The sequence below is a fragment of the Colobus angolensis genome, unplaced genomic scaffold (assembly GCF_000951035.1).
Source record: "Colobus angolensis palliatus isolate OR3802 unplaced genomic scaffold, Cang.pa_1.0 Scaffold102, whole genome shotgun sequence".
Lineage (NCBI taxonomy): Eukaryota > Metazoa > Chordata > Mammalia > Primates > Cercopithecidae > Colobus > Colobus angolensis.
The window spans coordinates 4,509,106-4,534,802 of NW_012111142.1; the positions used below are offsets into that span (position 1 = coordinate 4,509,106).

The following is a 25,697-nucleotide window of genomic DNA, read 5'->3' on the forward strand; positions in this document are numbered from 1 at the left end:
GCAGAAAAATCAAATGAAAATTTAGTCTATTGCTTAAAAATATCTATTAAAGTACCATATACTCATAATACTTGAGACTGTAGAAAAAAAGAAGAGTGTTCATAAAAAAATAAGAATAATTTTTCTATAAAAATGTTATTTTGTCAAAAAAAAAAAAAACTTAAAAACAAGATGTTCCCTGGCACCTGGTTCATGTCTATGAGGCAATGAGGTGGATGAGAGAGAAGGTGAGCTACATTTTATTATCTATGATGGATTGCTGCAAGTACTCTGCACTTTCCACATATCTACATCCAGACATATAATCCACACAGAAACAGTCCTGTTAGTTCTGAGGACATAGTTAAGCCTGTGGGTGCCTGAACAAGGCTAAGGCAGATACCTGGGAAGATGAGATAAGAAATAAAGGAAGAGATGACGATCCTAGATGAGAGCAAAACAAGAGGAAGGAAAAGGAGCTAACATTGTTTGTGCTCAGAACAAAACAGCAACGAAAACACATTTCCTGGGAAGGTGATGACATTGCACCTTATATATTAGAATATAAAAGTCTAAGAGTTTAAATAACTTGTTCAAATTTATACAGTCAATACATTATGGAACCAGAGTTTAAATTCCATTCTTTCTCTAATACCATGTCACGGTTAAGCAGTTAAGACTCTGGACTTACAGTGAGTTTGAATACCCTTATGCCTTCTTGACTGTGGGCAAGCTATTTAAATTGTTTGTGTTTCAGTTTCCTAATCTGAAAAATGGGCACACTGATAGCACCTATCTCCATAAGATGATATAAGATCATGAATATAGAACTCAGCACAGTGCATGGCTCTGGTGGCCATGAGTAAAAATGGGCCACCCTGATCACCTGTTGGAAGGAACATGGCTGCCTAACAGGGCTGCTCCTCTGAATTCACCACCACATTTGCTTGAAGGCCATACTTCCTCCAGGCTGTTTCCAGCCAACAACTGAGGGGGTGGATACCAACATAGACCCATTCCTATAAAACACAGAATTCTTCCAACGGGGGACTTAAGCTCAGGGACTCTCCATTGGCATGGCCAAAACTTTCTTAGAAGATTACTCCAGGCACAGTGGCTCACACCTGTGATCCCAGCACTTTGAGAGGTTGAGGCAGGCGGATCTCTTGAGCCCAGGAGTTTGAACCCAGCCTGGGCAACATAGTGAGACCCTTGTCTCTACTAAAAATACAAAAAATTAGCTGGGCTTAGTAGTGTGTGCCTGTAGTCTCAGTTATTTGTTAGGCTGAGATGGGAGCATCACCTGAGTCTGGGAGGTTGAGGCTGCAGTGAGCCGTGATCATGCCACTGCACTCCAGCCTAGGCAATGGGAGTGAGACCTCTGGGATTCTTCCAACCCAATCCCTCATTCTTCCCTCCTCCTTTCCCACCTGTCAGAATTGTACTGCAGCCTAAAGGTTCTCTCAACCTATTCTTGCTCTGTCCCTCTTTATATTTTATAGATATTGCCCCAATAAATCTCTTGCACGTCTAATCCTATCAGGACATATTATTCTTGGAGGACTCAAACTAACATAATGGCACACAGAAAGTCCACAATGAATGTGAGCTACTATTATGATTATTATCACCAAAAATAATTATTTTTGTTATTATCTGGCTCTAAGCCCAATACAGTTTAACCCTATTTCGAAAATTGTTTTCCTTGAATCTGTGAACATTATTCTTTTTTTAAAAGTAGGAGGATTCAAAGGTTATACTATATTTCTTTAACATGTTCAAACAAGATTTGTCATACCTAGCAAAGTTGTCCCAATTACAAATGAAAACATATACATTTATCATTCCATATTGCACATAAAAAATATAGCCCCTTCTATTTTCAAGTTTATCAGAAATGCCATTTCTCTACTTCACCTTTGAATGTGTGAATTCCAAATGCTCTATTATTTGACTGATTTCCTGTTTTCATCATCTTTCATGAGTAAATGGTCTGTCAGTGACTGGATGTATGTGCTCACATAGTGTCCCAGTGGCTTACTCAATTCATATACGACTAATTAAACTTATACACTCACTTGCATGGGCTGAGTGGCTCTCAACTATTATACTGTACCTATTGACTGTGCCTCACAAGTGGTTTATTGTTCCAAGAAAACTACTGGGCTAGGTACCAGCACATGCGGGAGGAATGGAATTTAAGTAGCCAAGTCACTAGACCTTTGTAGTACTCTTCCCAGATTTCATTTTCAGTGGGTGAAATTCCAGTGGTTTGGCCTTTTGTGATCAGTGAAATCATCACAGACTAATCAAACCTTTTCATACGCTGCTGTTACTATTGCCTATGTAACCTCCACAGGAGTATGTGGAGAATTACAACTGGTTGCCAGCTAAAATACAAAACTTGGTCTAGATAAACAATGAATACTTTGTTTGTATATTTCATGCAATACTAAAAAATTATTCATTGTTTATCTGAAATTCAAATTTAACTTGGCATCTTGGTTTTTTTCTTGCGGGGGTCGGGGGGGTGTGGGTGACAGAGTCTTGCTCTGTCGCCCAGGCTGGTGTAGAGTGGTGCAATCTCGGCTTCCTGCAACCTCCTCCTCCTGGTTTCAAGCTATTCTCCTGCCTCGGCTTCCCGAGTAACTGGGATTACAGGTACACACCACTACGCTCAGCTAATTTTTGTATTTTTAGTAGCGATGGAGTTTTGCCATGTTGCCCAGGCTGGTCTCAAACTCCTGGCCACAATTGATCTACCTGCTTCGGCCTCCCAAAGTGCTGGGATTACAGGCGTGAGCCACCATTGTGCTACATCTGGCAACTACTAAGGAACAATATCCACCTTCATGGTGAATATATGTGAGACATGGGGGTTATAATTTAATGGGGTCAGAAGAGCAGGGTTAAGCTGAAACTCCACAGATTTAGACCTCCATTTTGAAAAATGATTGTTTACACAATTGGGTACGTGAAACCAAATATTATTCCATGCAAGTAACTTGGCTTTTAGTAATACATGCATGAGGGAAAACCTCTGGAGGTACTAAAAGATATTGCCATGACAAATCAAAGAGCCTCATTCCTTAACAATGCTATGAATTAGGCCTTTGTGTACAACTCCACACTAAACTCTGTCTACTTTGCTTCCCATTGAAAACTCGGTATCTAAAACAGTGACTATCACAGTGTAGGGGCTCAGGACATATCTACCGTATTGAGAAATGAATGGACTCATATGTGCATTCTTCCAGAGCATGGCTTTTCAAGGATGTGCCATATCTTTTCCTTGGCTTACAAGATCCAATATGATTTGCCTTCTTGCTACTCATCTCCAACTATTCTCTCCCTTGTTTGTACTCTTCAAGCCACACCAACCCCCTTAGTGTTCTTCCAGCATGTCTCAGGGCTGTTATATTTAATGTTCCCTCTTCAATGTTCCCTCTTCTTAGAATAAAAGTCCCTAATATCTGCATAATTCACTTCTTTGACTTCATTAGGACTTAACTCAAATGTCAACACATCAGAAAGACCTTCCTTTACCACGCTTTATAAGACAGTACCCATAACCTCCCTTCTTTAATCCCTTATATTGCCTTATTTTGTTTTATAATGTTTGATGCCCTTTGCATGTGACATGTGTATTAATCAGTTGACTGACTGTCTCCTTCCCCAAGAAGGTAAGCTAAATTAAGAGCAGGATTTTCTGTTTTGCTCAGTGTGATGCCTAGAACATGCCTGATTCTTAGAGTGTTGAATGAATGAATGAACAAATGGTATCTTTTCCCTTTTACTAGACTTTCAGGTACTCAAGAGCAAGATGTCTGCTCTATCTCTGTACTCCCTTAACATATGCAATAGCTAGCACAAATATATCCAGCAATATCTTTTTTTTGAGACGGAGTCTTGCTCTGTCACTCAGGCTGGAGTGCAGTGGTGCAATCTTGGCTCACTGCAAGCCCCACCTCCCGGGTTCACGCCATTCTCTTGCCTCAGCCTCCCAAGTAGCTGGGACTACAGGCGCCCACTACCACGCCCAGCTAATTTTTTTGTATTTTTTTTTTAGTAGAGACAGGGTTTCACCGTGTTAGCCAGGATGGTCTCAATCTCCTGACCTGGTGATCTGCCCGCCTCAGCCTCCCAAAGTGCTGGGATTACAGGTGTGAGCCATCGCACCCGGCCTATCCAGAAATTCTTAAGAACAATCTGTTAAATTACTTATGAGAAAACTGAGGTACAAGTCTTCAAGTGACTTGGACAACTGATTTTCCCTTAACAGATGCCCAGTGTCAGGCTTTTAATGGCAAGTCTCTTTTGCTAATTTGACCTATTCGGAAGCTGTGATTTGCCTCCTTCTTGTTCATCTCTGAGTTTACAAGTGCTACTGGCTGAGAAGCTCTCTGGTTGTAAAATACCTACAGAGATCTAAGAAAACACTGACTTTCCTTCGTGGAGAGATTGTTGGAAAGCTATTCCTATTTTGCTGAGCCCTGCCACAATATCCTTACATTTCTCTTTTTGGATATTCACCATATGATGCCTGTGGATAAGCCATATGAGACTCCCTGGTTCCCTTTGGGTTAAAATCAACCTAGTATAGAAATTCACAACTGAGATGGGGCAGAGTAATCTGCAGCAAATAGTACCCCCTCCCCTCCATCCCTATTTGAGATATCCCAGTAGATTTCCTTAACGACAAACTAACGCCAGGGGGAAAAGAGTTGCCCGGAGCTCTGCAAAACCTGAAGAAGAGAAAAAGAATGAGGAAGCTGCAGGGAGAAAAGGTGCCAAAAATCCTTGTGGCCACATGAATTTTTTCTAGCAGGCAACTAATCAATCTGGATTAGCGACTCCAAATCCCCAAATACATTATTTATATTACATTCAGTTTACTAATATTATCCACAAATAGGTAATTCCTTCCAAAAAATAACGACAGGCTGAAAAACAACAAATTCACATTCAAATTTAAAATCAGAAGTGACCCTATTATTTGTGGCATGGAAAGCTCATACCCAATTCCTGACCCCAGCTCGCCCCCCTGATCTTTCACCACGCTGGTTTTTAATTGATGGGGAGGTATGGAAAGTGGCCATTAGAAGTGGTCCTTCTAAAGATATCTCTGTCAAAGGGTCCTGTCATACTAGTTCCAGGCTTAGATCACAGGGAAAACAGCAATGGCAGATGGAGCTGTAGCCAAACACCAGGTGCACCTTCTACCGCACTGTGATTTGATGACGGCTTCTCATTTGATTTCCTTTTTGAGCCCAATTCAGATACTGCATAAATTGTATTGCTTCATATTTTCATATTTTGAGAATCTAGATCTATGTATATATTTACACAATTCCAGACACATTCTAAATACACACGTTAAAATGCTTTTCTACTTGGAACGTTACATTCAATGGGCACTCCTGGGTCTCTCCTGGGACGAGAGTCACAGGCACAAATGAATTTGAGGACCAGAAAGAAATCCCTTTTTTTCCTTCTTTCCTGTGTAACTCTTTGTGTGTGAAGGGTTGGAGGTGGGGGGAGCAGGGAGGGGAAGATGTCTGAAACAGACCACCCAGTCAGTCCATTTTAGAACTTGAAAATCAGGGGAATAGGATCTAAAACATTTCCTATTTTGGCTACTAGCCAGCTAACCTAAAGTCTGTTCAGCTAGTTATTCTCTGCGTGTAGACAGTAAAACACCCATAATGTGTGAGGATAAGACTACTTTAAAATGGCTACAAATCTCCCCCTACACCCCTCATTTTTCAGTTGAAAAGGCGCCTTAAGTACACTGGATCCTGTGGCTTAAGCTCTGCAGCTTCCAGTGCGTCATGTACTTGGGGAAGCCCCCAGCCTAGGATGGCACCTCATCTTTCACAGAGCAAGACTCAGGAATTTCCTTTGTCTGGAGGCATTTCTAAGGAGCGTTTGCAAACAATCATGGGTCACACCTGCTAACGATACTTAAGAAAGCAAAATTCACCTAGCTTCAGACTGAAATTTCAGAGGAAACCAAATTCTAGTTCCCTAGTCTCTTAAAGAAGAGAGACTAGCTCCATTGCATTGCTGAAAATTCATCAGTCAGAATTTAATTATACAGATCTGGAAACCAGAAGGCATTTAGGTTTTAATGTCTCCCTGAGTTGGGACCTTTACATATTTTAGAATATTGATTATAACTGTTATTGCTGTTATTTTGGTGGTCACTCTACTGTGTCTGTCCCTGCGGGGTTTTTTGAAAGAACACTGCAGAGAAGAACTGTTGCTAGGTAATTGTAAAAGAAAGTCATGCAAATTATGAAATATTGATAAATTGCATTTACAAGTCAATGGTGCTAGAATGCTCCTTCTTTCCCAGTAAAACACAAATTGTAAGGTTGCACTGCCTCCAAAATTTTTTAAATCACCCAACTAAATGACACATTAATCAAAACAGTTCCTAAAACAAGCAGTCCATCCAGCAGTGACCATTTTTGCAGTTTTGAATTATCAATTTTATTTTGCCTTCCCACTATATATAAATATTGCAATATAACATTGTAATATATCTACTATACATGTGAGGAGGTAGTAAAAACAATTTAAAACATTAAACAAGAAGGCCCACAATTTTTAAAGAGAATAATGTCAGATAAAAAATGTTTATCAGAAAGAGAAAAAGAAATGTATAGGTTTCTTTTCTCAGCCCCAAATTACAAAGTAAATCCTACACATAAATCCTTTTTTTTTCTTTTTCTTTTTAGATGGTATCTCGTTCTGTCACCCAGGATGGAGTGCAGTGGTGCGATCTCAGCTCACTGCAACCTCTGCCTCCTGGGTTCAAATGATTCTCCTGCCTCAGCCTCCTGAGTAGCTGGGATTACAGGAATCTGCCACCACACCCAGTTAATTTTTTGTTTTTCTTTTTTGTATTTTTAGTAGGGAATGGGTTTTACCATGTTGGCCAGGCTGGTCTTACTCCTTACCTCAAGCAATCCACCCGCCTTGGCCTCCCAAAGTGCTAAGATTACAGGCGTAAGCCACTGTGGCCGGCCCTACACATAAATCTTAAGTCAGGAAGTCAGTAGCATTAAAACTTATTTCATAAACATTAAAAATTCAATGAGTTAAATAATAATGCATGAAATACCAACAATTGTGGATGAAAAGAAGTACATTCCTTGTTCACCTAGCAACATTTAACAATGACACCTCTTTTAACAATTCAGGATGTGAACGACACAAATGAAGATGGTGAACATGAAAGCTAGATTCTACCAATACTCCAGGGTAATTTTCAAATTGGCAGGTAGGCTGGAAATTTTCAAAATCTGGGGCAAGCATCATGATTAATGGGCTTCCACTGATTGCAAAGACCCATCTGAGGGCTGATGCCACCAACATATGTGCAACTACCAGATAAATGAGGAGGAACAAACATGATTAAACCTAAATGAAATCATCTAAATACCAACTCTGATTTCTTGTTATAAATATCACATTTTAAAAACCACTAAGATAAAGTTATTACTAGCAGGCTGTGCAGGTGATGAGAAATAGCAAATAGATGGGAAAAATAACCAGGTGAAGGTAGCCTTTCTTTCTGGCAAGGGAGTCCCACATTTTCTTTTTTTAGTTAAAGGTGCTTTCACGGATAACAGTGAGAGCCAGTGGGGGTGTGTTTTCAGAGTGCCAGCGTTGGCCAATACTGTTGCCTCGGACACGGACTCAGTGCAGCCCTACAGAAGCGTGCCTTGAATTAAATAAGAAGGCTATCACATGAGCTTTACCCTCATTAATGACTGACCTGATGCACCACAGAATGCAAGCTTGGAGGACTGTTCACAGGCCCTGTAAATATCAGGCAGGCACTTCAAATGCTCTGTCCCATAAATATGTTTAAAGTAACCAGAGTATATCAGGGGAGTTCACAAAGGTTGTTTAAATAGATGTTCTAAGTCAAAGTCCAACAAATGAGGCTTAAAACCTTCAGGAGCTCTGGAAAATCCAGATTCAGTGACATACCAAAGGATTAAATGATACCAATCAGCACTGGGAACTTTGTCTGAACTGCATTCCCTATGGTAATCAAGCATCATGCATAAACTGAAATGGTGATATTTCAAACATCTGACCACACCTGCTCATTGAAGTGGGGGTGGGGGTGGGCAGGAAGTGGAGAGGGACAACTTGATGTCCTATTCCCATTAGTACCTAGCCCTCAGTTTTGGTTTCCTAGACCTACTAGTTACATCTGTTAATCTCTGTCCATGTGTCTGAGCACAGCCTTCCCCCATACCCAAATTAGGTTTTCAGCTTCCCCAGAGCGTTTTCTTTTGTTGTTTTTTTCTTAAAATTTCTGGGTGAATCAACAGTGAACAGATACTCCAAAAATATTTGGAAGTAATGACAATATATTCATCTACTTATTAATTTTATTCATTAAGCAAATAAGTACTAGGTACCCACTAAGTTCAAAGCACAGATCTAGGTACTGTGAAGGATCTTTTTAAAAAGGAATTTGTCATAAATCCTACCCTTAATCAGCTTATAGTTTTTAATAAGCCAGATTCTATTTGGTTTGTGCCAAGGAAAAACTCAGCTAAAATTAAAGACATCTCAGAGGAGTCTCTTCTTTCCAGAATCACCTTCTTGAGCACTCATTCTGAAGGTTCCAGCAGCTCTGAATCCTTTTCGCAATTCCCTGGTTCTCAAACTCATGGGAGATGAACAGATTGTCAGGATAAAACAAAATGGGAAAACAGACATGGCACCATGGGGATTGTGGGGATTTGGGAAACCTATGTCTGACATTTCAGAGCAGGGTAAGTACCCACAAAAGATGTCTCTAAAAGTCTTGGTATATTTCTGACACCATCCCCTTCCACTCCAAGGCTCCCAGCTTTGGACCTCTTGAATATACGTACTCGTTGTGAATATGACAAGCTTTAACTGGAAGGTAGTAATGGTAATCTTCGTTTGAGTCCTTACTGTGAACCAGGCAGAATGCTATTTTGTATTCATATTTTCAGTTTAACACTCACGAGATACGTCCTTTTAGTATTTCTTTTCTTTTCTTTTCTTTTTTTTTGAGATGGAGTCTTGCTCTGTCACTCAGGCTGGATGAAGTGGCACCATCTTGGCTCACTGCAACATCTGCTGCCTGGATTCAAGACAGTCTCTTGCCTCAGCCTCCCGAGTAGTGGGATTACAGGCATGTGCCACTATGCCTGGCTAATTTTTGTATTTTTAGTAGAGATAGGCACCATGTTGGCCACGCTGGTTTCGAACTCCTGACCTCAAGTGATCCACCCACCTCGACTTCCCAGAGTACTGGGATTACAGGTATAAGCCATTGCACCGGGCCTCCTTTTAGTATTTCTGTTTTATTGGTAAGAAAGCTGAGATTGGGCTGTACCTTACTCAGTCGCTCAGCTATTATTTAATTTGAACTCAGGTCTGTTTGACTCCAGAAGCAGAGTTTTTACTCATTATACTATACCAATTTTGAGTTTCAGAGACTCTGATATTTTATCTCTGGGCTTCAGATAATTCCTTCAAAATTCCCATCTAATGCTCTAATTGGGCAAAGATTTGTTTTCTTTTACAGTTGAGTCTTAAGGGAGTACAAGAAAAGAAAGCAAAAACTCCACAGAAAAAACAGACTAGTTGGACAGGGAAGAAACAGCTGCATCCACTTTAGGTAAAGTTACATGGCCCAGTTTACGATTTGGGATGAAACAGTGTATTACCATTTGTCTACTCATTCTCCATGGTTTAGTAGGGAAATACCATTCGTTTCCCATTACCTTTCTCAAGAGCTAGGGTAAAAAGAATATTATTTTCCTTCCCATATATACAAACACACACACACACACACACGCACACACATACACACACACACATCTATGTGAAGTAACGAGTTCCCATTTTATTTGAAGAATCAAGTCTGTTACATCTTCCAAAACGTCTTAGAGCTTTGTTGATACACCTATGAGAGTTCCCTCTTTCAAAACAAAAACAAAACACACAAAAACCTCTCAGGAATTCATCTTCATATCCTGAGGTAATGAAAAAGAGGAAACATTCTCTTGATCAACGCAACACCAGAGAGTAGAACCTTATCTAATGCATGTAAATACCAAGCCCTGAATCTTCATTTATTCCTTTTGGGATAAGATGTCTTTAAGGAAGAGAGAAAAATCATTTTTCCTCCACTAACTTCATCTGAGATTGACAAGAGGCAGAAAATTGAGTAGGCTGATAATTCTTCAACTAGGGCTAAGATAAACCAGCTTCTACTACTTTTTCTTTGAAACAAATAGAAAACTGAAAGATAGGAATTTATTACTTTATCTCCTCGATATTAATACTTTCCTTCTTTGAACTCACACAATTTCCCCGAAATGACAGTGTAAATCCTTGAGGTAGCATCAAGTGATCTGAGGTTAAAAGTGAACTGGCTAGTATCTCTCTGCCTTTGGCCAAAAAAATCCAGGCTCAATCCTGGTTGCTTTCTGGAATGGGAAACACACAATATTGGGATTGCAGGCAGCTCCAGAAAGGCATGCCAGGCCTCTCATGCTCTCAATTTATATTTGCATGTGAACAGCTTGTTGGCCATTTTATGAAGACAGATGAATCGCAGGCATGCTAGAGGGGCGGCCAGACCTAAATACGCGAACTACACACCCGTACAGTCCACACATTTTTGAAGATGAAAATAAAATTATACCTCTGGAGACATCTTTAGGGAGATTATGCACAAATACAATATGTAGAAAAAAGTGAAACTTTGAAGGCATCACCTGCGAGTCAAGTGGAAAATAAAGAATGAAACTAGTCTATAAATACCACTCTTTAAAATGTCAACAAAAAAATAAGATGTAGCGTATATGACACTAAAAACAAACCTCCAGAGTTCTCTCTTTTTTTTTTTTTTTTTTACTGCCTGCTTTAAAAAGACAACTTTGATAAAGAAAATATCACCAAAATACCAGGATGAGGAGAGGAATTGCCAGGCAGTCCCTATTTAATGCTAGAAGCCAGCAATGTAATCAAATTTCTCATGGGTAGGAAATGAAACATATTCGGAAAAATGAGTGATAGGATATCTAATGTGGTCATCTTGATCCTTCACCCCACAATACCAACATAATTCCGTTTGCCTATCTTTTCCAAAGATTGGATGGAGATCAATATGGAACAATGTACAGAACAACAAAAGGAAGAGACTCAAGGGGTCATTCAAAGTGGGTGAAAAACAAAGTATGGTAGAATTATATTGACAAGAAAAATAATAAAAGTCATAATGAACCACAGTTGACATTTTTAAACCATAAACTCTATCAGAGATACTACGATGAGCATATTACACATATTATCTTACTTAACTCTTCCACAAGCAGGTAATATTATTACCCTGTTTTAGAGGAATAAATCTGAGAGGTTAAATAACCTATTCAGTATCACACAGGTAAGAAGAAATAGCAGAGGCAGAATTTGACTGCAGGTCACAGCCTGAGCTTCCCCCCGCAACCCGGGGATGGAGTCCTGCTCTGTTGCCCAGAGCTGGAGTGCAATGGCGCAATCTCCGCTCACTGCAAGCTCCGCCTCCTAGGTTCAAACAATTCTCCTGCCTAAGCCTCCCAAGTAGCTGGGATTACAGGCACGTGCCACCACGCACAGCTAATTTTTCTATTTTTAGTAGAGACAGTGCTTCACCATGTTCGCCAGGCTGGTCTTGAACTCCTGACCTCGTGATCTGCCCAGCTCAGCCTCCCAAAGTGCTGGGATTACAGGTGTGAGCCACCACACCCAGCCCACAGCCTGAGCTTTTAATCACAGTGGCATATTCTCCCCATAGGCCCTTCAAGGTAAAGCATTCCACCAGAGTCCTCAGTGCTATCAGCAAAGAAGAACATTTTTGAATTTTATGAGATGGTGTCTGTGAAAGTATCTAATACAATGTTTGGTATACTAGGTACTGCTAGTTCATGTCTCTGCTTTTATTGAAACCGACAGTTTTATTCAATATAAAATTCCAACCCATGATAATCTTTTTCATACTTGTAGTGCCTGTCACAAGTTCCATATTTTACCACATACTATGATATTCACATATAATGTGTGTTCTATTTTAATAAAGCATCTGCAACAGAAAATTTAGATATTTATGCAGCTGTGGAATTTAATGCTGTCCTGTATCCTATTTTATTTTAGACAATTTAAAGTAGAACAATCCTTCAAAGCATAGATTTTTTTTTTTCTTAAAGGAATTGGCAAAGTGTTGAGCTCGCAAAAGGCTTAAAACTGCTTGTGAATGAATGATCTTAAATCACTAGTGAAGATGATCACGGGGCATTTGCCACATTAGAGAACTAAAATGAAATGAAAAAGCCATGACTCCTCACTTAACGTTATTTAAAAAACTCTGATTTGGTAAATTAACCCCACTTCTCATAGTTTAATTGGGTAATCAACTTTCTTGGGAATTCAGGTTCTCATGGGCACCCTAATAGTGTTTAGGGCCGGGGGTCCTGAGGCTGCCGGGGTGATCCACAGAACACGAAGTTGCCCTGTTAAAAGTAATCTACTTAAGTTTTTCCGAGTCTCTGGAGTTGTTCCTACCGTGGGCTACTTACAGGGTAGGCCCCCAAATCCTCACACTTAGTCGGCCTGCTGGCTGCTGTGGACTCTGAAAGCAGCAGCCAGAGTCCCAAGCTAAACTTACCATTTTCTGGCTGGTCCTTAATGTCAGCGTCACTTGGCTGGCTGGGACTTTCAGATTGACTTGAATCTGAAAAACATAAAAATACAGCCAAAAATTACAGGGTCTGCAAGGGAAAGTGGATCAGAGGTGCCAGACTTTCTCAAAAGGTTCAACCTATAAACTAAGAATGAGAACGTTACAGAAATGACATGAGACGTGAAAAAAAGAAAAGACGGAAAGAGAAAAGAAAGACAGGGAAACGCAGCAGCAGCCTGTGCCTTTAGAGAGGACGCTCCGGTTTGCGGACACCTACAGTGGCACTGGCTTTTGCCAGATCACAACTTGAAGCTCTTCAGCAACCATTCTTTTAGACCATTTCCAAACTGCTCTTCTCCACTATTTATACACTCGAGTCTGATAAAGACTTCATCCTTCATTACACACATCTGAAGCTTGATTCAGAACATAATCAAGTGTCAAAACATATTTTGAAGCTGGTATATAAAAGCAACCCAAACAACAGTAACAAGTTCTGTTGATATTTAGCTCTACATTCCAGCAACAGACTATGCAGACTAACACCATTAAATACTGGAGTCCTAATATTCCATCACGTTTTCTTGAAATAACTGCTTAACTCAAAGAAGTCTTTCCAAAGGTACAAGTTTCCCCCACTTTATAAGAATTATTTTTTTCTTATACTGATGCATTTGGGAGATCCTACAAGGATGTGTTTGCAAAAACAGATTTTTGTACACCTTTATCGAATTAAACATTTTTTAATTTAAAAAATATAATCATACTTTCAAACTAAAAAAGGAATTCGATTAACTTAATTTCTAAATGAAATAATTAAAAATCAAAGTAACTTAATTTTTAAATTAGATAAAAATTAACTTAGATCATAAGAATTTCACAAAATTAGAAACAAGCATATTTATGGTACATTTTTCGGGGAGAGGAGAGAAAAAACAGGCAAAATGTTTCCAGTGGAAAGTTTTTGATATAAAAATAAAGTGTTGTCTGAGACTTGAAGTCGTTTACAACATTGCTTAATAGCAAACAAAAAAAAAGTTTTTCAACAAAACCTCTGTATCTGTGGAGAGCTTGAATCCTAACTTCACCTTGACTTCACAGGTCTAGAATTAGTTGCCTGAAATTTGACCACATTTCTGCAAGTTTAATGTAAGGTCAAAAGGTCATGACACTTAACTGTGATTAAACAGAAAATATTACTTCTGTAGCAACTGAGTTATAGCATCACCCTTCTCTTTCTTGGAGATGCTGCAGAAAGAAGTGGCACTACTAGTGACCTTAGGTCTAGAAATGCTAATTTATTACTTTAAAAGACTCCCTGCTTTTAAACAAACGAAGATTTTAATTCTAAGTGCTATAGTGAAAATACCTATTTTTAAATTTTCAGATAATCTTAACCTGGTGACTACAGCAAAAATTCTATGTTGATTCAAAGGTTTAAATAACAGAAGATGCTAAAAAGTGAATTTTTATTTGAGTCTGGCGAAGTGACAGCTTTTATCGTTCTGTAACAATTGCCGCAGAGAAGACACAAACAGAATGTATTACTTACTACATGCCAAAAACCTTTAGAGAAATCCTTCAGAATAAACTGCAAAAATACAAAACCTGGACTAAAAATTAGAAATGCAAGCAAATTTACATTGATCCATATTTAAATTTTTAACTACATAAATTAATATTATAGATACAACAAACAATTTAAAAATACAGCATGACTACCTTCTTTTTCTTCTAGGGAACAAGCCTATAATTTTACCATCAGAAATTACACATGAAATATTTTGAGTAGTAATTCAGTATGTTTTAGGAGAAAGACATACCTCCATTGTTTTTGTTCTGGACAATCTTAAACCATTAATTTCTATAACTAAAATGAAAGGAAAATATCTAATTTTGTTTTAGGGAAAATTAAAATTCTTGATCATGTCCTGAAACAGATACATAAAATTTAGCCAAACATAACATTTTCTTTGGAATAATACTAGCAAATATACATCTCTATCCATGTATTACTTCTACGTATAATATCTTTATAATTAATCACTTCTCTATGAATAAATGGAAAATAGTTTTATCTCAATTATTAGATATACAATAGCCAATTACACTTCTGATATTTATCCATTAATATTAAGGCAAAAAGGGATAAGGAAAGATGCTAAATTTTTTTTTTATATATAATCTGAAAGTGGACTTCTTTCTTCTTTTCACTTTTTGTTTATATTTGGTTTGCCACCTACCTTTACAGAAATATAGCATAATAGAAAACATGAACAGCAATAAAAGATGAATATTAGGTATGTTGAAAGAAAGTTTAAAATTCCAAGCCACAGAAAAACAAGCAAACCAACAGCAAAAGAGTGAATGACAAGAAAATGCTCAGAGTTGGTCTGCAAGGGGCCGCAGCGTTCTCGTGAAAGCTCAGATACAAACACTGGAGAAGGCATCTAGCCAAACTGAAAACGGAATTTATTTTTTCTAGTTTTATTCCAAAGCTGGAGGCACTGCTATCCATCTGAGGACTGCATACTAAAATGCACCATCCTGCCAGGTAAGGGGCAGGCAAAGCCAAATATCTATATGAAAATGTACATGATCTCAAAACTTCAATAATTATTTTCTACCCTGCACAGTTCAATACCATTTTCTTTTTCAGCCAAGGAGGAAAACTACCCAGTCTTGGTGCTATTCTCTGCTGAGGACGCATGGACACTCTTTCCGGTATTGCAAAAGGTCACTGACGCTGTTAAGTGTGGAGCCAACCAGGTGACCAGAATTACAAATTAATTTCTACCCATGCATAATTGATACAAATGAAAGATCTCTTTCTCAAACATTTGCATTAAAACACTATCAAGAAGGTTAACAATTAATTTACTTTTCTCCTTTATATACTCCATAGACACCTGTCAGAAGCCAAGGTGACTGTGTCTTACTCTTTTGGACAAATATCACGTGGTTGATCGATTTCTACCACCTTAAATAATTAGGAACCTAAGAAAACAAACCAAACTGCATAGAGCTGGATGTTCTTCTTGTATCTGAGTCTACCATACCAGTGAGTTTCTCTCACTTACTGGTTGAAAGCCAGAAGATTTGTATATTACAATGAAGAGAATATTTACTCACACTATGTTTAAAGGATGGGGTTGGAAATGCTCTTATAAGAAAGTACATTAGGGTTATCAATTTTTTTTTTCCTATCTAAGGATTTGCTTTTTGTTTAAGGAAACTTATACCTAACCTTGAAAAGCAATGTTTCTTTGGGTTTTTAAAAAATTTATGAGCAGAAATTTAAACCTAAAATAGACAGGGTTTGCATGTGCGAGGCTAGGTTAAGAACTCTTAATTGAACTGGTAGCCATCCATCTATGCAGTTTTATGGCGCCTACAGCTATATTGCTGGAGTACTCAGACAAAGATAGTTCACTGTCAACGTAATCACTAGGGAAAGGAATAAAATAAATCCTAATGCCTACATATTAGTCTCTGCTTCCAAATGCTTGTACAGTGCAAGAATGGAAACTTTGTACTGGATTTGCTACATGTATACATATACGGCTCCTCAAACCTCAGGTCTACTCCTCTTCAGAATGAAACTTCAGTACTCCTTTGGGGAAGGTGAGGAATGACAAAAACATGTTAGTATGGTAAAATGAATGAGGCAAAAATATAAATATCCCTTCCATGTATTTTATGTTCTTTAGGCAAGAAACAAAGATAGAATATTGCTAAATCTTCCCTTTCACCTAGAATTAAACACTTTGTCCTCTCCAGTCCTTCTTTCATTGGAAACGTATCTTTTACAGTGTGATTAATATTATGCTGTAGTAAGGTCTGTTTAAACCATCTCCTGAGAATGTCAGCTTCTAAAGAAAAGAGTTCCTTCCTACTCTTCTCTTATCCCCGGTACTTTCCACAGGGTGCCTGGCCCAGGCAAGGAGTTCAATAACTGCTGAACTGAAGAGATGAATTTTCAATTGTTGTTCGGCTTTCTAATACTGAACCACTGTCAGTGACTGAAAAATATACTAAGCTTACACCTGAAAGGGGAGTGGGACTTCTAAGATGAGAAAGGAGGGCAAAAAGTCCTTTATCTCTGCTTGATGCCTTGCTTCTTGAGACCTGGCAAGGGAATATAAGGCATATCCCTCTGGTTTGTGACTAGTTTGGAAATCTTACACAGTGTTTAGAAATTGCAGGCAATCATCTCCTATGATCTACTGGCCCACGCAGCACAGAGGCTGAGCTGAAGGCCGTATCTGACACATAGAAGGCCCTCCAGAAATGCATACAGGTTAAAATGATGAATGATGAAGGAATATTTCACACATTTAAAAATTACAAAGATTAAGAGAAACCCACCATATTCTGGTGTCTGTAGACTACCTCAAAATCCTCACAACTGCTGTTGTAAGTTGCTTGATAAAGGAAAAGCAGACACACTGGTGAGGAACCCTTCCCACCCTAAAACAGACCAACGTCATTCCTGGTCCATCAACACGACAGCAACCAAAGTCTATGAACCATAAAGGCACAAATTCTGGTTCCACTAGAAAAATAATATAGCCTAAGTTTCAGCCTCCCTACATGCATAATGATTTGGCTAAAGATGAAGTCTGAAGAGCCTTTGTTAGAATTTTATGTCCAGTTTTAAATCTCCCAAATTAAAAGACGGTATGAAGACACCAGAAGGCATCCAAACCCAAAAATATTAGTGAAAGAAATAAAGTGAAAATTCCACTCTCATGAGCTAGAGTTGCCTGTAGTATAAAAACTAAAAGACAAAGACAGGAGTGAATGTTTTCCTGCAAATAAATGAAGAGTTAGGTACATTTCTGAGGTAAAAGAAAGTAAGGAGTAAGGGTGATTACACTCTGAGTGTAATAAGCAGTTATCCTCTACAATTTTAGACCTTAAAGATGTTCAAAATTTAGATAAGTTTTAGTTTCTTAGGGTTTGGAAAGGTAAGTACTCTGCAAAAGAGTCAGGCCAAAGAATTCGGTTTTTGACATCTATACTAGAAAAATAATTCTGTTCTTATGAGTAACATAATTATTAAAATTACTCTATTTTGATCAGTCAGTACCATAAGTTTATTACATTAATGAAATCCAGAAAATCAAATAGCTATAATAGTCACATTTTGCTTACTAGTCTCACAGCTGCAGTTACAAAAGAAATGATTATTGCAATACTTTATAACATTTAGGAAAATTATCTATTTTTTCCAGTATGACCGTGACCTTAAAGACTGAAGTGTGAGGAAAATATTTGAAAAACCTTATTTGAGAATGTATAATGTCAGCACACAGGTGTACATATGTATATACAATTTGTAGCTTAAGGGTAAACATTGATGAATACAACACCATCAGCTAAATATAATATTATCCATCACGGTCTGGTTAAGAACAAACAGAAATCTGTAACACCATTACTAAATGTGGACCACTGAAAATATGCAATTATTATTAGCATTTCCAGAGAATGAATAAAATCTTTTAAGCTCAGTGAATAACCAAACTAATATTTAAGGTCAATTAATGTACACAACTGTGGCCCGCTTAATGAAAAATTAACATACAATAACCTAGTTCCTAAAACAGATAAATTATGAGGTGAGTCATACCATAAAAGTTTTCTTAAGCTTTAAAAATGGAAACACTCTGTGGTTCTTTAAGTGGGAAATCTTATCATTACTGGATTTTAAATACAAAATTTGATCTTCATAACTTTCCCAGCAAGCTAGAATTGAGTGTTTGTCTAGATATATGTACATGGTAACTGTAGTAATTAATGTATGCAGAGTGAGTCCTTTATCGAAGGGAGATGGGGAGCTGTGGCGGGGTGCAGGGGAACTCCTAGCTCCAGAAGGACCAGGCTAGTTTGCACACACTGATCCTCATCTCCTCTACTCCTGATTCGGACAGGGAGCAAGGTCTGTGTTGCTGCAGCCGCCACTTGGAAGGGTTCCCTCCACCAGACCACCCTGGGGGCTGCCAGCTGCTCTGGAGATCCACCCCTCAGTCACTCCCCTGTACTGCACTGTCAAGGCCTACTTAAGATTGTTACATAATCTAGGTCACTACCATTTTCTTTCTCAAAACTTTTCTTTTTGTAATGCCTTTCTGGCCATGAGTTTGTGAAATATTAAATTTACAGAAATTCAATTTTTCTGGTATTTCATTAATGTTGGTATTCCAGGGCCCATCTGTTTAGTCGGTACTGTGTACGATGATAAGACTGTCTAAGTTGAAGAGTGAGTCAACTGCCTTATCACCTACTCATCAATGTGTTATTTTTCTACATGCACAAGGAGGTTGCAGAATGATACACAGTTCTAACACGTTGAGAAAAAAAATGAAATGGCATAACTATTGTTGTGTTATGACAGTGAGAGGAGGATCATTTCTAAGCTTTAAAAATGACAAATTCAGTCACTCTGAGAGTAATGACAAAATGACTCAATCATTAAACCTTCAATCTTCGCATGAGGCTGAATTTCAAGTAATGATCAGCTTTCTCAGTGATGTTATAAATGAAGTCAATGGTAAGAAGCTGGTGATTATAAAAGATAGGCAAACACGATACTTTGACTAAGTTTACAACTTCTCACATTTTCTTTGACAAGACCCTTTGACTAAACCAAACTAAAATGTCTAGGTAATCATTTTGAATTTTGTTTTCCCCATAAGAGGTGCTGTGTTCACAGCGGTGCCTGCTGATTAAATCAGAACTCAAGTTATTGAGTCTACCGGATCACCTACCCACTCCCATGTAAACAAAGACCTGCTTAAAAAGCCATCCCTGCAACATTACTGCACAGCAGAATTGTGCTTAATTTTCCCGTTTAGTCACTTTTTTCACAATCAAAATTAATCATAACACTAGGTTCTTGGAGTTCTTCAACAGAATGATATAAACTTGAAGATTACTCATACAGCCATCTATACCACTTAATGTAGAAAATTTCCCTGTATTCTTTCCTACTACAAAATACATGCTTCAAATGAAAACGAAGCCTAACTGAGTTATAATCTACATGCATTATTTTCACATACCTGGATGTCTGCACAAAATTTTATTGAAATAATAAAATGCCCTCTATCAAGTGTAAACATGCTATTTAAGTCCAGGTAGCACCTTAAAGTACTAATTTTCTTGCATTCATATTCCACCATTGAAAGGAGTATGAAATGGTAAAAAGATGGTGTCCTAAAAACCTCAGCTATATCATTTAACTGTGCTGGATCTCAGTTTCTTCATCTGTAAAATGGAGACACTACTGATCATTTTGCCTAACTACTTAACAGGATGTTGTGTGGTTCAAACAAAATAATGCAAGAAAACCTGGTTTTGAAACTCATAAAGGCCCCCCAAAAGGTACATTTACCTCTGTCATACAATCTTCACATCCCAACAAGTTTTGTGTTTCTTTGTAAAAATCAACCCCAACTGACACATGATGTGATTTCAGTATAAAGCATCAGGAGCACAGACCTGGTTTTAAAGAACAGGTTCTTAATTCTCATATACTGGGAAAGAGATTATCTTTGATAATGGAAATGTAAATCTCAGCTTGCCGTTGTTTATTCCAGACAGGCATTTGTGTGTTAAGTCTGTTTATCAGGCAACACTTTGTCTAAGCCAGGAAGTAGTCAGTCTTTGTAACAAGATGTATGCAAATGAATTTCCCATGAGTCTCTGCAGCAAATTGTAGGAGAGAAAAAATAATTCCTTGTTACTTTACCAGCAAGAAGCTACCTCAAAAGTAGACTAGAGACAGAGAACTATGAGCTAGACTATGCTGATGAGTTTAAATGAGTCCTAAACATGTGCTCACAGTCTGTTGCTCTTTATTCTAAGCAGACTTGGTGCATTACATCTGTTTATCAGACAACACTGTCTGGATATTCAGGCTTTGGAACCTGTGTGAAAATGAACAGTGACCATAATCCCATGAAATAACCTGTCTGTGGCAAAACTCCAAACCTCCTGCACTTCAAGAATTCTCACCAACAGAAACACCCACAAAACCTTGGAAACTTTAAAAAAAATACATCCAGCTCTAACTCTTTGTCATCTATCATAAATAACTTTTATACAGGCATTGGATTCCCTAATGGTAATGACAGATTCATGTCAGAATGGTGAATTTCATCATGCAAATTAGACTGATCAATAAAATATCTGCCAACAACAAATGCCTTATTTATCAAAACAGAGCTTTTAAAATAAAATACTTTTCTATCACAATACAAAGTCTTTATTCTCTAATTCTACTATTAAAATATTTGTCCCAAATCTTTTTTTAATCCTAATATAACCAATTCTTTTTTTAAAAAAAATTCTATATGTGAAGAGTTGAACAGTGTATTCATTTTCTTTTTGTTTTTCTTGTTGGTTTTCTACAGGGTTTGAAAATCTTACCGAAGGAATCGAATTGGTTTAGCTTGTCTTCCTAGACAAAATAAACACTTTAGGACTCTACTTGTTTGTATTCTCCTCAGTGGCGCTGTATGCATCAGCAGCTAAAAACAAAGAAACTTTTTAGCTGCTCAGACAAAATGCAGAAGCTTCCCAAACAACGAGGCAAGGGAGGGGGCACGGGTTCAGGGGAGGGTGGGGGTGGAGAAGTGTGCGGAGAGTCTGACAGTCCATTCAATATAGGGATGATGGCTATAATGCATCCAGGGTCCCCTTGCTAATTAAATATGCATTGGCACAGTTTTGATCGATGCAAGCCATGGATCAGATGACACACCTGCAAAATCTTGAGCCCAGAGCTCCCAGGAATAGGGAAAATACAGTCTTGTCTCCTTATCTTTGTTTTCAAAGGCTCTCAATTTCTGTGCTTAGATATCTAATTTAATTCTCTCACCCCTCAGCAAACTGGATTAGGGAAGTCAATACTGCCTTTGTGCATCGACAGGAAAACACAGCTTTCCTTTTATTCAATTTAGCTATGACCTTTAGACAAAGATAATGACAACTGTCTAAAAGTAAGGTTAAGGCCTCAAGAAGAAGACTCTCACAACTGAGACTCCCTAGAAATTTTGGATGACAAGGTGGTAGGGTTTACAGTGACATATCCCTTCCTGGTGAGAAAAAAAGGAAGAAAAGGAATTAAGAATTGGTGTGGGGGGATGGGGACAGGGGAGTAGAAGGGCAGGAAGATAACATGGCAGAAGAGGTTTGAAACCACAGAATAAATGACTAAACTCTGAAAAAATCAACTGGGTCTTGTCATGTCCATAATCAGAAAATAATTCTGTGAAAGGATAGGAGTAAGAATGGCACAGTAACAATTTGCCTAAAAAAATGCAGAAGCCTTAATGAGAAGGTTGACGATTCTGTGGTTGGGTAAATCAGGAATTTCTTTTCCCCTTGAAGCATTTGAGAAAACAGGATGGTCTATGGAGTTTTGCCACAGACAGGTTATTTCAGTGTGTTGGTGAATCCCACTGCTGAGGAAAGCTGTAACTAGAGATTCTAGACAAGTCTGGGATTCTGCAGTCATAGCAATATTGATACCACTACTCCTACCCAAAGGGGAAATGATACTGGATCATTCTCCTCTGAAACAACACAGGTTGTTTTTTGATTTACTTGTCTTTGGGCCTATCCATCTCATTCATTCATTCATTGATTCATTCATTCGCCTGGCATCTACTATGGCGCCTTTCACACTGTATACCTGGAGATACAAAATAAAAAAAGGCAAGGTCCCTCCCCTCAGAAAGCTCCTAATCAGGATAAAGATTCTGTGACATTCCCTCTTGACTAAATCCTATCTCCTGGTGAAACTGGGGTAGAGCAACAAGTTGTTGTGTATATTCATAATTGCTTTTATTCTTTTACTATGAGCAGCAATCAATACCACTAAATGCACCCTTGGAACAATTTACAGCAGCCTTGATACTTACTGGTGGTGGTAGTGGTTAGGGTTAGCTCTTCTAGTGAGATAAAGAGAGGTTTAGGCAGAATCTTTTTTTAAGTGGAATATTAAGCTATTTCTGCATAACTAGCATTGATGGAAATGGTGTAAAGTATCCAATTTTATTTTTTCTTGAGACGAGGTCTCCCTTTGTTGCCCAGGCTGGAGTGCAATGGCACAATCTCGGCTCACTGTAACCTCCGCCTCCTGAGTTCAAGTGATTCTCCTGCCTCAGCCTCCCGAGTAGCTGGGATTACAGGTGCTGCCACCACGCCCAGCTGATTTTTGTATTTTTTGGTAGAGACAGGGTTTCACCATGTTGGCCAGGCTGGTCTCGAACTACTGACCTCAGGTGATCCAACCACATCAGCCTCCCAAAGTGCTGGGATTACAGCCTAAAGTATAAAAATTTTTTTTTAAAATCAGACTTTTCTCCTTAGAAACAATTTAATAGATAGTGCAGAATGTTATTCTGAATTAGGCCTGGTATCCTCCCTTTAATAGAAATGACAGTTCTAGCAGAAGTAGCTATAGTATAGTGAAAAAAGGCAAAAGGCATGATAAAAGAAAACCTGGGTTTGAATCCCTTCTTGGCTATTTATATTAGCTTTGAGGAACTGGGCAAGCCCCTTTACCTCCCTGAACCTCAATTGACTCATTCCAAATACCCAACTCTAGAGACTACCAGGACTGAATGGCATGATTTACAGTGTCTTGTAAATTATGAGTGGCTATAATTCTCTAACTGTTCACTGCTTGGAAGCAGGTTTTCTAAAGTATATAGACTGGTTAAAGCATCAGACTATTTAATTTTCTGTCTCATTTTTACTGGAAGATAGCACCATGCCTGAAACATACAGATACTAATATATGTTTGTTGAAATGGAATTTAAATATGAAGATGAAAAAATAGCTCTTTCAGGCCAGGTACGGTGGTTCATGCCTGTAATCCCAGCACTTTGGGAAGCCGAGGTGGGCAGATCACCTGAGGTCAAGAGTTCGAGACCGGCCTGGTCAATATGGAGAAACCCTGTCTCTACTAAAAATACAAAAATTAGCTGGGTGTGGTGGTGCATGCCTGTCCTCCCAGCTACTCGGGAGGCTGAGGCAGGAGAATCGCTTGAACCTAGGAGGATGGCTTAAGCCCAGGAGGCAGAGGTTGCAGTGAGCTCAGATTGTGCCACTGCACTCCAGCCTGGGACACAGAGTGAAACTCCATCTCAAAAAAAAAAATGTAAAATTAAAAAAAAAAAAAAAGGAAAGAAAATTAGCTCTTTCAGAGCCATAAAATACAATAGGATCTCTCTTGGGAAAGGTCAATAGGTATTTGGGGTATTCTTTCTGGTTTGGGGGAGACTCCATGACTAGAAGATAGTATGTTTCCTGTGATAAGAAGGGTCTCTATGGGAGTCAGGAGGTCTACTTTCTGGTCATAAATCACCCATTTTCCCTTGGATATGTAAATTCTTACCTCTCCAGGCCAGAATATCTACAGATGAAGGTGGGGGTTAGGTGTCCAGTAAAGGCGCTTTCCAGCCCCAGAGTTCTACATTTGAAACAGATAACTAGCAACTGAGCTGTTGGTCTTTGGCTACATTCAAGGCTAAGACTCATTTCATCAAAAGGCACTGAGTGATATTTGCTTATTTGCTGCTGATCATAAGTGCAATTAGAAATAACATGAGTGCAATAATTACTACAAGTCATAAACTGTGTCTTCTATACTTTATAAATGACCACAAATAGCCCTCTAACAGTTGCAAATGTTTATTTTCAGGGACTTGGCTAACCCCTGACCACAGAAGACCATAAACAGTGTTTTTTTCTTTATATCTTGACCCATTGGGTCTTCCAGAAAACTTTGTGTTTCAGGAGCTACTAAAAAGATATCCTCAAAGAATTTAACCTAGGTCCTAGAATTTAGGTTAATACTTGAAAATATATATTTTAGATATACCTTCTCTACGTTATATGTTTTCAATTTCCACACTGACAATAACTTTTCTGTAGTAACTTGGTTTTTGAACCTATAACAAATACACATGAATATAGGGAGTTAATCATTTGGTAAACCAATAAATGCTCTGCAGAATTCCCATATTATAATAAACCTCAGGTAATATCTGATTCTTCAGAAATTCACCCAAGCCTTTCCCAAGTGGAAATAGGCATACATTTTGCTTCTATGTCTTTATGAGAGATGAAATTATTTAAATGATGTAAGTGAATCATTTCACTTATAGGAGCTTCTGTTTGAAGCTTTGTGGCTTTCTCCCTGACATATGCAGTGCTAAGTTATTTAAAATTAATTGCAGTACAATATTTTAAAATTTTTTCACATGGTGCTAATCTCAAGTGCTTTGGAAGTTTGAACCACACTTGGAAGCCATCAAGTTCTGTGTATCTTTATACTATGGAACAGTGGAACATGCTAAAAAGATTAGTCAGTGATTTTCTAGTGAACTTTAATCTATAACCAAAGCTATACTGAATTCTAAAACTTCAAAAATGTATGAGTTGATACAAATGGGAAAACTGCAACCATCCTATATAACAAGGAAAAAACAAGCCTAGATAACCGTAACACGTGAATTCACTTATGTAGCTTTGAAATCCTGAAACGCTTTCAAAGATCAGTAACCAGTCATGGGATCCCACCCACTCAAACTCAGTTCAATACCATTGAGCTTCTGCGCTTTCACCTTCACCCAAAGTTCATTCTATCTGTCATTTCTGTTTTCACCTAAGTATACTATTTACATTTTTGTCTGTAGTTACACTGGGGGGAGATAAAAGTATTTTCCATCTCAGCAACTCAGTATTTATGAGTAATTTGCTTAGTAATAATCCTAAAATTAAATTGTCTTCATGTAAGGTCTAGTAATAGTTTGTGTGGGATTTGCCAAATAAACTATCTTCGGGAATTTTTTTTTTTTTTTTAGATGGAGTTTTGCTCTTATCCCCCAGGCTGGAGTGCAATGGTGCGATCTTGGCTCACTGCAACCTTTGCCTCCTGGGGGCTGCAGTTCTGATGCGAATGATGGTGCT

The 25,697-nt window shown here is 38.3% G+C and overlaps 1 protein-coding gene across 3 annotated transcripts in view; it reads right to left on the reverse strand.

Annotated features, from left to right (window-relative positions):
- The window catches only part of NFIA (nuclear factor I/A), a 406,575-nt gene that overhangs the window by 163,756 nt on the left and 217,122 nt on the right, over positions 1 to 25,697 (reverse strand). For all 3 annotated transcript variants that reach the window (XM_011941158.1, XM_011941167.1, XM_011941148.1), the window contains one exon: positions 12,692 to 12,757. In XM_011941158.1, coding sequence (XP_011796548.1) covers positions 12,692 to 12,757 — 66 coding nt within the window. The remainder of the gene's footprint in view (positions 1 to 12,691; positions 12,758 to 25,697) is intronic.